This window comes from Mus caroli, chromosome 6 (genome assembly GCF_900094665.2).
Source record: "Mus caroli chromosome 6, CAROLI_EIJ_v1.1, whole genome shotgun sequence".
Lineage (NCBI taxonomy): Eukaryota > Metazoa > Chordata > Mammalia > Rodentia > Muridae > Mus > Mus caroli.
Window position 1 is genome coordinate 4,265,771 of NC_034575.1, and position 14,807 is coordinate 4,280,577.

Here is a 14,807-nt window from a genome sequence, read left to right on the forward strand (position 1 = left end):
TTGTACAAAACAATACTTGGGACCTAGTCACAGATCTAGGAAGATGGGAGCCTTAGAGCTGATTTTGAAAACAGAGGAAGGGGCTGGATGTGGTGGCACACAAGTGCAGTCTCAACACTGGAAATGCAGAGTCAGGAGGATCGCCATAAGTTTTAAGCCAGCTTGTGCTGCATAGTAAGTCCCTATCTAAACTGGGTGGGAAAAAAACACAAAGTAAAAGTAAAACTTAAAAAATAAAAGCAGAGCAAAGGAATCTCGTATGCTCATATGCATGAACTCAGTCCCAACACACGGGGAGGGTGTGGAGGGGGGCGGGGAACAAGGAAAGCACAAAGTTTAGGCTACACAGTATAATCCTGTCTTAGTAAACAGAGAAAGAGGTGGAGAGACAGACAGACGGGGGAGAGAGAGAGAGAGACAGAGAGAGAGACAGAGAGAGAGACAGAGAGAGAGACAGAGAGAGAGACAGAGAGAGAGAACATAGAGACAGAGACGACAGAGACAGAGACAGACCCAGCGGGATACAGAGAGGCAGACAGATACAGAGGGATGGGAGGTGGGTGGGGATACACACACACATACACAGAGACAGACAGACAGACACAAAAATATCTTAGCCAAGGGATGACCTTTCCATGTTGGAAAAGAGAGAAGGATTCTCCCTAGGGTCCTCAGAAAAAACAGCCTGGAAACCAGACATACTCATTTGTGTTCATGAGACTTCTAACCCATGTAACCATACATTAGCACACTATTATTATTCAAGTAACTAAAGCTGTGGTCAGTTTTTTACAGTAGCAAGAAACAGACATGCCCCATAATGTGCAAAGCAGCTAAACTTGTAGTCGCTGTGCAAAATGGAAAAGACAGAAGGTAAGTGTTTGGGTCTTCTGTGCTGGACATGAACGACAGGATTAAGAAGCAGCAGAAAGGGTGGTTTTCAGATTGTCCTTGAAGTCTTAGGACTTCCTCGGGAAGGAGGAAAGACTGTGGACAAAGGGAGAAACATTGCAACATGTTTGCATTGCAGTTCTCTGTGGGAGCAAAGTTGGGAAAAGAGAATATAAATACTTTTGTTCCTGTCAAAATTGCAACAGAGACATTCTGACAACATATGGTGACTAATACACACTTCTTAATGCATTGCTAGAAAGTAAGAAAATGTTCAAAGCTCCTACCTAAGTCTATCCAAAAAAAAGAAGAAACATGTGATAAACCATTACCATCAGGGCCAAGCTCACACCTTTATTCCAACTAAAGAATATGAAGGACAAAAATTGAAGCTACTCTGAAATCACCCAAGAGTTATACTAGGCTGAAGAATCTGTCACTGGCCACAGGGTGCCCGAGGCACATGCAGACTTCTGCTCCTGAGAGGTCACTCCTTACAGGAAAGATGGCTGACAAGCTGAGGAGCACAAATGAAATGGGTAAACTTCACTGCGTTAAAAATTAAAACAAAAATAAAAAAAAAAAAAAAAAAAAAAGAAGAAAGAGGGAAAGAAAGAGAGGAGGGAAGAAAGGAAGAAAGGGGAAGGAGGATGGGGAAAGGAGGGCAGACATAAATATATTGGCAGTAAGACCAACAAGTAAAGTAGAACTCAAAATATATAAGGACTCCAAGAACTCAATAAAAATATTACAATAAAAAAATCTGTGGGGTTGGTGAGATGGCTCAGTGGGTAAGAGCACCCGACTGCTCTTCCAAAGGTCCAGAGTTCAAATCCCAGCAACCACATGGTGGCTCACAACCATCCGCAATGAGATCTGGCGCCCTCTTCTGGAGTGTCTGAAGACAGCTCCAGTGTACTTACATATAATAAATAAATAAATCTTAAAAAAAAAAATCTGTGGTTATAGTTCATAGCAGCAGGAGCACAGATGGTAATGAAGCTTGCTAAGGTGTCCCTGAGAAAAGCGATTCAAACACAATACTGTGTAATAGTCAACTAAGGAAAGAAAGACATCTGATAATGGTTAAGTCTCACAGGACTGTATGATTCACATGCATCAAACAACAGTAGCTCCAGCACACAACTGGTGGGAACTTAACAATAACCTCGTGCACTTGGGAGAGAAACTTGTCATGATGTATACTGCTTTTGAATATATATATGCATCCTAGCAATTTCAGTAAGGGCATAGATGCTCAAGAACCTGGAATGTGTATCTCCAGAGACACAAGTTGTGAAAACCCCTCGGTGATGCTGGTGCAGTAGTGAAAAAATAAAATAGAGACAGCTCAGTTGATCATCACCAAAGCAATGATTAAATATATTGTTATATATTCTCACAAATATTATACAATTATGACATACATATGAATGCATGCATATGAATAAAAGTGCATGTATTTTTTAAATAAAAAAAATCTAACAAATCACAGAGAAGTACATATTATAATGAAAGTCTTCTAGGATTTTGACACCTAAGTAATAAATTATTTGTGAATGTATTTATATATGGTAAAACATGGGTTGATTATAAAGCCAAATGAAAGCATGAAGGGATAGAATACAGACAGTGTCATTCTTACAAAGCTATACGCTGTGCAAGTCTATATCTTATTTAGGTATCCATAGATCTTCCATAGATCTTCCATCTAACCATAGATGTGTGGTCTTGCATGTAAAGTTACCTAGAAAAGCCAATAGCAACACAAAATCTGGAGTAGGATCTCTCTGTCCTAGAAAAGCGATGGGGAAAGGGCACAGCAGGACTTCCCCAGAGTCAGCACTTCTGACCTCTCTCCATGTGATACATTTTCAGCCTGTCTCATCTTGTTTTAACTGACAAGACAGGTGGCATGTATTCTTTTCATGCCTTGGAAACTCCTGCAATGTTCTTTTTTTCAGGGATAGTTACTCTTCCATTTCCTTAGGCTGGAGCTTTTTGGCGTTCAACTTGAATGAGAACAACAGGCTGAGGAGGAGGAAGCAGTCTGTAGATGCTATGTTAAAATACTGTCTCAGCTCAGAACTCTGTCTCCCCACACTTGGTACAACAAAGTTATTATAAAATGATGGTCTGAATTCTCACTCCTTGGCCATAAAATCCAGTCTCATTCACATATTTTTAAAGGAAAAATGTAAAACCTGCTTCATTTTAATACATAGCTTTAGTGTACAGTGAAGGCTTTGACACTGATGAGGAACGGAAAGAGTCAACTTATCATACTGTTAGTGAGTATTCAGACAAATTTCTACCATCACTTTGGGCTAAATTCGTAACTTCCCTCACCATCCTCCACCACTATCCCAGCATTCACATGTAGACATTCCTACACTGTTCAAACCAAAGTCCCTCCCCTCACAAACCACTGATGGGTTGTGAAGGTGCTGGAACGGTGTGGGCACAGGGAGGGTGGGGTGTGACCTGTCATTGTATGTGTACTAGAATGACGAAGAATCAGGGCCACACCACAGGTTGTGAAGTAGATGGAGTCTGTGTTCTAAAGTTACACAGCTGAGTTCAGATCCTAGTCCTTCTGCCCTTCCGCTGTATAGGCACTTAATCAGACTGTATCCCTAGAAAGTGGTCTACGCCATTCATGAACGGTCTCTACTCAGTGTATGCTCAGATGTGGTGCACTGTTTGTATCACACTCTCTCTAAACCTCTGATCGAAGCCCATTACTGTGCTTGTTCATTGTTTAATGCAGGTTTCTCGACATTCTTTTTCACTGTGGAATCTGTTTCCTGAGCCATTGCAGCCACTGAACCAAAAGCGAGCGCAAGAGTTGACCTGTTTGTCATAATACCAGCGAACCACATAGTCGCCACAGTTCCCAGGCTTCAGGGCTTCCTCGCATCTTGGATCTAGGGAGAAAACAGGATGGGGTTACTAGAAGTTTTTCTCTCAGTGAAGATATCAGGGGAGAAAGCAATGGCTTTATGAAGTAATATAAAGTTTTTATTCTGTGTGAACTCGACAGACCAACCAAAAGTCTTTCAACTTTATGAAACCTCACTAAATTGCACATTTCCAAGAAGGCATGAGTGAGAATCCATTAAGTAATAACTCTGGGGGATTAGCTGATAGGAGAAGATGTGATTTTTTAAAAAATAGTCTCACTAGGTAGCCCAGGCTCGTCTTGAACTTGTGATGTTCCACCCTCCACAATCTATTTCTCCCATGGAGACTCCTTACACCTAATGGAAAGGAACAGATTTCCACAACTCCTACTACTAGAATAAATAGCTTATGTAGTGCAACGGGTTTCAAATCCCTCTAAGCTCCTATCAGAGTTGGTATTGTTACTTATGTGTATGTTGCTAAATACATACAGGGTTGAATTTTCTCTGTACATACGTTAACTTGTAGAAAACATGTGCTGGATCAGAATCTGAGTTATACAATCAAGGAACAAAATCTCAAATATTTACATTTATGAAGAACACAGGGCAGCTGGGGCAAACAGGGAAAGCAATCACCTCCAAAATATTCAGGTTAAAACCTGTGCTACAAGATTTCCATAACCGCATTTACTCCCAAGAGAGCTGCCTCTCCAGTCCCATGTGGCCCAGCCAGAACTAGCTCGTCTTCCGAAATAAGCTATCTGTTTCCTCTTGTGAAGACTCTAGAGACCACTCTTCTACAGCAGCTGTGTGAAAGATGTCTCTTACCTTTGTACAGAGATTTTTCTGACTGTAACAAATTGGGATTTGGAGTTCTTGTTTCCACTCCTTCACGGCTGCCGAGTAATGGCTCAAGTGTATTGGTGGCTTCAGGTGGGGTTGGGATGGCCAAGATACCAGCCTCAGTCAACACATAAGATTCAGTCTCTTCATTTTGGCCTCTAGAGACATTAAACTACACACACACACACACATCATACACCACATCACATACATGAAGTATCACACATACATGACACATTCATATTACAGAGACATCACATATACCATGCAAACACACACACACACACCACATACAAACATTACGTATACATACAGCATTCATATAAGACACACACAAAAAGAAAGAAAATATAACATTACAATTTTTTTGACAATGTCAACAGATTTCTTGGAAAATATAGAAAAGGTTTTTCTATGTTTTGTCTCCCCAGCTGTCCAATGTTTCAAGTAAAGCTTACAAAATCATGTCCCAGCCCTGACTAGATAAAGAGCGACTTGCCTCCCACTTTGTGCGTGTTCTAGTATACACATTTATTGCCTACATCTGGGCACAGATGTTATTCTGCTGAGAAGTTCCAGGGAAAATTACATGCAGGGTAATTCATAAGTATGTAAAGCTGGAAAGGGATGGTGTTTGTTCTTCTTTTAGTTATAGCTACGAATAAGAAAAATCAACACTAATTTAGCATTTTATGGTCTTTTTCAGTTCGTTTCCTAACACTAGAGCTCTTAATGAGATATTCCAAAATATCTACCCAGAATTCAGTGAATTTTGAGGCTGAGAACTGGGACAACAGACAGAAGACAACAAAATTAACGTGAAAGCAACTTGAAGTTCTATTTGATTGTTTGCTTAACCCCAGCTGAAAATCTTGCCACCTCTCCTACCGTCTGTCACCCAGGGCCCAAATAATGCCCACTGTTGAAGGGTGCTTAGCTTCTAAGAAGTTCTGAGAAACACTTGATCTCTAAAGTACACAAGATCATAACTCCAAAAAATATTTTTTAAGCAAAACTTTCAAGTTTTATCTCAATTTTTGATATATAATGAAATAATAAAATTTTAAGAAAAGTTGCTGTCAGTTTTCTGGCTATTATCAAGAGCTAGGCAAGTCACTATAGGAATAATGGAAGTGAAAGTAGTTTTGTTTTGTCTTGTTTTTGTTTGTTATTTTCTTGGAGCTCAGCTATACAGAGGAGTCAGTCCCTTAACCTTAGTCCTAACCCTATATTCTTATAATGGTTCTCTTGCTCCTACTCTTTATTTCAGTAAACAAACCTATGAACTAAATAGTTTTTCTGATACTTTCTTAACCAGGGATGCCAGCAGACAGTGAGCAGAGGCAGCTGTCACCGTTACATGCCCTCTGCTAACTATTGTTTTACAGTGTTTGATCCATATGCACACACATGCAAGCACATGCACACATACTCCCAACCCTATCAAGTGAGCACGCTTTAATCTGAATACTTATAGCTGCATGTTTCATCATTACTAAAGTACTACCTGGTGAGTTCAGAGCAAAACCATCCATTAGAATCCGATAGATAGCGCTTAAATCCTATAGATAGCGCTTGATGCAAATATAACAGTAACTTCTCCCTGCTGCAACACAGCCTTTGGTATAGTGGTACATTCTTTGCAGTTCCTGTTTTCAGAGTGGCCCTGTGTGTGTCGGATGGTCTAAGTATCATCATTTCTTACCATCTTAGACTAAACATTAAACATTTTAAGGCTGGCAGCCCTCCAGTGGGAAGGGAGAAAGGTCTCAACCCAGGGAAGATGTACTGCTGTTCTCTGCCCATAGCTTCTTTAAGTGATACTATATCAAAAGAAGAGCCACTGCCAGTGCGTGTCGATTGCTCTGGACAGCATGGTCTCCTGAAAGGAATTACCTCTGCCTTTGAATCTGCTCATCTCCTGGGATCTGAGAAGTTCCTCTTTTTTCCACATAGAAATGCCTGTTTGCTTTCTAAATCACATGATCATTTAAGAATTTTCACAACTGTAACATTATACCACATTTCAGAATTAACTTTCTTCTATAAATGAAAATAATTTCATCTATCTTCTGGCTCAGGAAAGCTTGAGGCCATTAAACAAATGTATAACTGTTGTGGTTGGCAATTTAAAATTTGCTCTTCCTTCTTACAAAAGCAAACATGTTTGCTGAAAGGGTTTTTAGAAAATAATGGGCAAGCAAAAAGAACAATAGAAATCAGAAGCAACTCTACTCGCAGATAATTACTGTTGATATGTTTCCCCTGCTCTATTTTTTTCCTATGTGAATGTATTTTTAACAACAAAAAATGCAGGCTGGAACTGTAAGTCACTTGGTAGTGTGTTCACTCAGTCTCTGAAGCATTGGGCTGAATGCACAGGAGATCCAAAAGACAACAAGATCTGCGTGGTTTTCTATGCTATATGCTATTTTTCTTAATATATAGTATCAACACTGAGCATCTTTCACTGTGACAATACACAATTTAAAATGCTTAATATACATGACTATAATGCTCCCATGTGTGTACATGTGTGTGTGTGTGTGCTCATGTGTGTACATACATGTGCCATACTAGGAATTGAAGCCATGACCTCTCAAACACTCTTGCCACTGGCCCATACACCAGCCCTCTATTTATTAATTAATTAATTTATTTAGAGAGATCTCACCATGCTGCCCATGCTGGCCTTGACCATTCCATATCCCAGATAAAGTGTGATCTTTGATTGTCCTGCTTCAGTTTCCAAGGTACCCAGCTTATAAACCCTGCATTAGGATGTCCACCTTACAATGGCCTTTTCTGAAATATTTTTTCTATTCGAAACTTCATGGCTAATTGGGTTAAACACAGATACTTAATGCTTTTCGGGCAACATCCTTTCCAAATGAATGTCTACGAGTTTGCACGTTCACTGGGCATATCATTCTTAAGCAATCATCACTTGCTAGTTCTTAGGAATGGAGAAGTAGGTGACTGACAGTTTGACAGATGAAAAATTCTCCAGCTGGCTATAGAGCAGTGACGCAATCTGTCTTCTCTACATCATGACCACTATCCCCACCCCCACTGTAATCTGCAGCTCCTTCATCCTTTTCATTCATCCACAATATCTCAAAATCACCCTTCCTCCCACAGACCGGGAAGCATTAGTCTGCATCTGAAAAGATTCCAATAGCTCCATCAGGACCACTGTTCTTTTTCACATGGTGCTCAGCACCTTATAATCCTCCTCCAGTGTGGCTCATACAGAGTTCAATCATTAACCACTCTACACCAAGAAGAATATGCTAACCCCAAAGATGTCACTTTGGGATATTAATTATTTTGAGGTGAAGGTAGTTAGAAATAAATATAAGAAGGCCACTCTTCCTTTCTTCATTGGCCTAAAAGCAAGACATCATTTTTTTCTAAGGTGTCTCCTGCTCCCTTCTCTACCAAGGACAGAGTTATCAGTAGAGATATCAGTGATGCTTGGCAAAAGGATAGTGCCAGAAGACTGTGGAACAAACATGAACTCGCTTGTATCTCCTAGTTCCCGTATTTTCACCTCAATCCTTGGTCTTGTCTCTCCTCTCCAAAGTTACTGTTTTTAAGGAGGCCACTCAAACTCACATGCAAGCCTCCCTTGGAGTCAGTCACTGATGGCATGATCCTCTGAGCATGTATGTTGCTCATGTTAATAAGCCTCTGTTTGTTTCTACTCTTATTAGTCTATCTCCTGTCAATCAGATTTGCAGAGCCCTAGCCAATGAGCCTAAGAAGATACAGGATAAAGAAAAATGTTTTCTGTTCCCAATTTTACATCGATTCATGTTTTCTGTGTCTCTTAATTATCATTGCCTGTTACTGTAATAAAATGCCCTAACAGAAGCAATGTACGGAAGACAGTTTCACATCTCCAGGTATACTCTGTGGTAGTCAAGGCAAGGTGGAGGAAACTTGAATCAGCTGGTCTTATTATATCTAGGGCAAGAGCAGAGGACAGTGAACTAAGGCATGCATGCTAGGGCTCAGGTTACCCAGGTTTCCAGACCACCTTGAGCTTGGACCGCTTTTCCCCAGACTGACTGGGCCTTTTACAGAGGTAGAATCCAGGGTTGTACTCAGCTTAAAGCCCCCCATATTTTAAATGCCATTCATCATGAAGTAGCACAAAAAAGTTAGAAGTCTTTTAGAAATAAAATATACGTGAAATAGAAGCACCTCCACATTAGAATTCATAAAACTGTGGGGAAAAAAAAACAGACTTGGGAGCTGAGGAAATAAAGTATATATCTTCAGTACTGAGAATACCAAGTTTTCTGACTCTCTGTCTGCAATATTTCTTCTAGGTCAGTTTTCAATATGCCCGCTGCCTTGTTTTCTATCCTGTAGGACAGAACACTTCTCACTCAAGGGGTAATGGGTTGTCAGCAGTAACAGTCAGCACTTACCCAGCAGCTTCAGATTTTAATAAGTAGCTATTTCCTAGGTTTTGCTGAGGTTTGACTTTCTTACCACAATGAGACTATTAATTTTACTTTATAAACAAGTAAATTGTGATTTGGCCAATATGAACACATATGTAGACGTGACTTATTCATGACCATTTATAGATACTTAATTCTGATTTTAGGAAGCCAGCTTAATTTTGCCCACAACAGAGAAACTAAACGATGATAGCTCACTCTGATGTCTCTTGTAGTTTTCAGTGCCTCTGATTATAGCCTTTAGGTAAGGCATTTGGTCATCGTCACTATAATATGATTAAGTAACCTACAAAAGTTTACTTCTATAGAGCGCTCAAAGAAAATACAAATGAATCTCAGAGAAAGAAAAGGGAGAAAGACTAGGTAAGGGGGATATATTTAGTATGTAAAAGGCAGACAGAGAAAGAGAGGAGGGGGATATGTTTAGTATGTAAAAGGCAGACAGAGAAAAAGAGGAGGGGAATATGTTTAGTATGTAAAAGGCAGACAGAGAAAAGGAGGAGGGGGATATGTTTAGTGAGTAAAAGGCAGACAGAAAAAGAGGAAGCACTTCAGGAACGGAAAAAGAGTAGGCAGAGAAGGCGGGAATTCACCTTCACACCATGGCAGTGATGTGACACATGAGAGAGAAATCAAGTAAGCATTTGACTAGCCAGTCCTCAGTGGCCTCCCTGGAGAGACATATTGGAGGCTATAACCTGACTTCAGGAATTTTCTACAAAGCAAAGCAACTACAGTGAGATGGGAAAGGGGTGAAGTATGAGAGAGAATTAGGTGTGAGAGAGAACTAGGGGCAAGTAAGGGGAGGGAGAAAGGGAAAGGGGAGAAAGGGAGGGAACAAATGAGTAGAAGAGACTGAGACATAGGGAAAATAAAAGGCCAAAAAGCAAAAGAAAGACAGTAGAAGGCATTAGCCTAATGGGGATTGTTTTATTCTGAGAAGATAGATCTAAATAGGATATTAGCGAAAGAGCTGCATTAATTCAGAGAGTTGGCTTATTATTTTTTTTAAAGATTTATTTATTTATTTTATGTACATGAGTAAACTGTGCTATCTTCAGACACACCAAAAGAGAGTACCGGATCTCATTACAGATGGTTGTGAGCCACCGTGTGGTTACTGGGAATTGAACTCTGGAAGACCAGTCAGTGCTCTTAACCGCTGAGCCATCTCTCCAGCCTGAGTTGGCTTATTCTTAAGATGGGAAAATCTGAAACCTACTACTGAGGTCTGGTGGGGTGAAAAAGTAAGGTCCCAACTTGGACCAAGAAGAAGGGAACACTGAAGAACAGAGGTGGAGGATTAAATAGTCTCAGGTCAGAGCAGAGGCTGGGATTAAGAATACATACAATTCCAGTGTCAGGTTTGAACCTGATCAGCGCTGCAGTTCTTTGAGAGTATTCCAGTAGAAGCTAGGCATGTTGGCTCAAATCTATAATCGCAGCACACAGGAAGTTAAAGCAGAAGGATTGCTGTGAATTTGAGGTCAACCTAAGGTGCATAGTGAGTTTCAGGTCAGCATGGAGCACAAAAATAAGCCCCTATCTTAAAAAAACAAACACAAATTCCCACTGGATTCTGGTTTGGCAGTGGCTTATTTGGGTGACCTTGATGAAGTGATAAGTAGAGAGAGGGGGAACTTGAGACAGAAGCATCCATCTGGTGCAAGCGAAGGCACAGGAGACATGCTGATCTGCAATGCTCCCTGGTGCAGAAGATTCATATAGACTAGAGGCTGCATTGAAGATGTCAGGGTGATGTCAGGAAGAGGGAGACTTTCTCCCCTACTTCCTCCAGCACACCTCCTCTAGCAGGTAACAACGCAACCCTTGGGGCTCATCCCACACTAGTTTGGCTGTGCCTCTCATCTGGTTGCTAGGAAACCATTATGTACAGAAACCCCACATCCTCCTCCTTCAGGGAAGAAGAGGTCTAGCTGTCAGTTATCTAAGATATATGTGGTTGAAGAAGAATTTTTCAAAATACTAAAAAAAAAAAAACGGTTCATTCCTTTCTACTTCTTCAAAAAGAAAACTGTGTAAGTGAAGAATTCTGTAAGAAACTAGTTGAAATGCATTGACTCCCATCTATGCACACTAATTATTAATACATTAGAATTGTGAAAGGCAACTTTGCACAGGAACCGAAGATGCTTGTGGAAGTAATGGGTCATTAACCGGACATAACTGTTGGCCTGATAAGTTAATGTTTAATTGGTTTCACTGCCTCATCCTCACTTATATCATGAAAATCTTAACCCAATTGTCCAAACCAGAAAGAATAAATAAACATGAAGTGTTGATATTATTTTAGGCAGCATCCACAGTAGTAGGTTTTCACAGGACTTTTTTTGAAGGCCTTATTTATCCCTCCCAGTTTCTTTCTTCTCCCTGTTCTACCATCCCTACACCACTCACCCTTTCACAATCCATCATTCTCTCTTGTCCCCTATGTTCTATCTCCCCTCCCTCAAGTCCTTCCCCTCCCCCATGGCTCTTTACTAATTTCCAGACGTCTGTGGGAATTCAAGTTTTGGAACACATACACATATCTGCATTCTCAAAGCTAACCCCTAAAATAAGGGAAAACATGCAACGCTTGTCTTTTTTAAGGCCCCATCTTCTCACTCAGAATGACAGTTTCTAGCCCCAGCCATTTACCTGCACACTTCATTTTTCTTAACAGCTACATAACAATCTGCTGTGTGAATGAACCACATTTCTATTATCCTACTCATTGGGTTGTTTCCACTTTCTGGCTATTGTGACTAGAGCAGCAATGAACATGAATGAATAGGGATCTCTATAGTATGACATAGAGTTCTTCGTGTATATGCCAAGGGATGGTATAGCTGAATCATACGGTGGATCTATATTGGGATTTTTGAGGCATTTGTACACCAAGTTCCATGCATCGGCAGTCAGTATGTGTTCCCCTTTCTGTATACCTTAGGCCAGCATTTGTCATCTTTTCTTTCTTTTTCTCTTTCTTTCTTTAAACTTAGCTATTCTGACTACGGTAAGGTAAAATCCTATAGTAGTTTTAATTTGTATCTCCCTGATGGCTAAATATTTTGAACATTTGTTTCATCTTTTAAGAACTCTATTTTTGAGTTGAGTTTTTGTTTGCTTGATTGTGGGTGTACTTTGTATATTATAGATATTAACTCTTTATTAGGATGTATGGCTGGTAGAGGCATCTCAACCATTCTGTAAGCTGCCTCTTTACACAAACCATGTCCTTTGCTATGCAGAATATTTTTGGTTTTAAGTTCCTATTTAATAATTGTCAAGTCAGGTATAGTGGCACACTCCTTCAGACCCAGGAATCAGAAGACAGAGGCAGGAAGATCTCTATGGAGTTCAAGGCCTTCTGGGTTCCAGGAAATGAGTTCCAGGAAAGCCAGACTATATCATAAAACCCTATAAGCATCAATAAACAAAACAAACAATTTTTTGTCTTAATCCTCATATTACTGTGATCCTAAAATCTTATTACTTTGTAATTTTTGTAACAATTTCATTGGTATTTTTCATTGAAGAAAATTTTCAGTTTTTTTTTCTTTTAACCCAGTAGCTGGTATAGAATATATTTCATCTGTCTGCTATGTATAAAACAAAACATAATTTTAAGTTCTGTAAAGGGCACAATGTTTAATTCGATGTATATTGTATCCTCAAGGGATTTTAGTCCATTAGGAAAGTTAAGTCACATACATGTATGCATATTTAATTATTAATAATAAAGTATAATAAATTACAAGAGCAAATATAAATTTTCCCAAGGAGTGGGACATAATGAGGTAGGTAATCACATATAGCTCCCTAGGCAGGTTTACTGGCGAAACAGCAAAGGTTTGCAGGCTATGGTTCTGGAGATTCTTACTACCCTTATCTCTCAACAGGCATGTTTCAGATATCTAGAGTACATCTAAATCAGTACTGAGACTCCTTCCATACTTAAATATAATGCTTAAAATGTTAGGTTTTCTTTGAGGTGGATATCATCAACTTAGATTTCACATTAAAGTGTGTATAATTCATTCCCTAAGAAAAGAGTTTGGTAGAAAGAAAAGGAAGAAGGAATGGCAGGTGCCCAAATGAAGCAATAGAGGACAACGAAGAAAGAAAGAAGACTCACACACAAAACAAAGAGAAGTAAGGCATTTACCCACTTTGCAAAATAGCCTAAAGACTTGGGAACGATTTGAGAACCTAAATGTTCTGATTATTCATTTCATCTTAGAACCTTGGATATTACAGCAGACCCTCGTACACAGAAGACTCCTGGGTGTTCTGAGTAAGAATGCCCCCCATAGGCTCATATGTTTGAATGCTTGGTCCCCAATTAGTGGAACAGTTGGGGAGAATTAACAAGAATTAACGAGTATGGCCTTGTTGAAGGCAGTGTATCACTGGGGGTAGACTTTGAGATTTCAAAAGCTCATTCAAGGCTCAGTCTCTCGTTCCCTGCCTGCTGCCTATGAGTCAGAATGTAGAGCTCCCAGCTATAGCTCCAGGGCCATGACTGTCTTCTTTCCCACTGTGATGATCATGGACTAACCCTCTAAATTTGTAAGTCAGTCCCAGGTAAATGCTTTGCTTTACAAGTGTTACCTTGGTTATGGTGTTGATTCACAGCAATAGAAAAGTAACTCAAGCAATAACTATTTACATACACACCTAGTTATGATAACATTTCATTTCTGGGCATGTTCATTTCTGTTCATTTCTTTAATCAATGAAATTGCTCAGTTACTCAAAGGGTTAAATTGAATATAAATGTACAGTTGACTGCTCAGACTAAATCCATGCTGGAAAACTGATTGCCTACAAGTTCATCCACTAAGAAAGCCTACTGACACAGGGGCATTCAACAAAGTTCCAAGTCATTGTGACCTTCTACTATCTCACAGTCCCCACTAAGGGAGCTCAGCCAATACTCAGTTCTGGGCCATGTGGCAGCTGTTTTATAAAGCCAAACTATTTCAGAAGTACTCTTTTGAATCCTCCCTTCCCCCACCCTTAGCTAAAATGCTTCATCTGTCGTGATCAGTTAAAGCCACTTGTTTCTCAGGGTGATCAGAATTCCTAGAAAACCATAAGAAAGGTATTCTAGGAATTTACCTATTGTTCCTCATTCTTGGATTAATTTATCCTTGGATGTGACTAAAACACTTAATATGGTATAAACAAACTCATTATCTTCCTTTTAAAAAGGAACTGCTCTAGAGACAGTAGTAGTCTTGATTGTAGTCTATGGTATTTCAGGCTATCTTATCTCTAAGCTCAAATCTCCAGGATCCCATCAAAACCCACCCCTGCTCTTGAAAGATCCTGACAGAATGTAAAAGGACACAGAGCCCTGAAATTGGCAAGATAGACGTCAGTGTTAGCAGAACTAGTTTCACTGATTTAGAAAAATAGAGGTGCACAATGCTCTGGCCACTCCTTGAACCCGTGTGTCTGCCAATGTTTTGACCGTTCCTTGAACCCATGTGTGTGCCCACTGATGAAGCCCATTACCAGGTGTTTGTGATATTGGTTGCTGAGAAAGAGTCAGAAAATCTCCCCAGCAACCACAGCCTGGCCAATCCTGAGTTGCTACACCTGCACCAGACTCTTTCCTTGTACCCCTCCTATACCCATTTCTTGAGAATAGACATTGTTTAGATCTGGAAATCCCCTACTC

At 40.0% G+C, this 14,807-nt stretch overlaps 1 protein-coding gene across 1 annotated transcript in view; it reads right to left on the reverse strand.

The window, feature by feature from the left end:
- Positions 1-2,427: 2,427 nt before the first annotated feature.
- Col28a1 (collagen type XXVIII alpha 1 chain) overlaps positions 2,428-14,807 on the reverse strand; it is a 183,133-nt gene continuing 170,753 nt past the window's right edge. Inside the window, exons 34-35 of the mRNA XM_021165439.2 lie at positions 4,626-4,812; positions 2,428-3,818 (exon numbers count right to left, since the gene is read on the reverse strand). Coding sequence (XP_021021098.1) covers positions 3,646-3,818; positions 4,626-4,812 — 360 coding nt within the window. The 3' untranslated portion in view covers positions 2,428-3,645. The remainder of the gene's footprint in view (positions 3,819-4,625; positions 4,813-14,807) is intronic.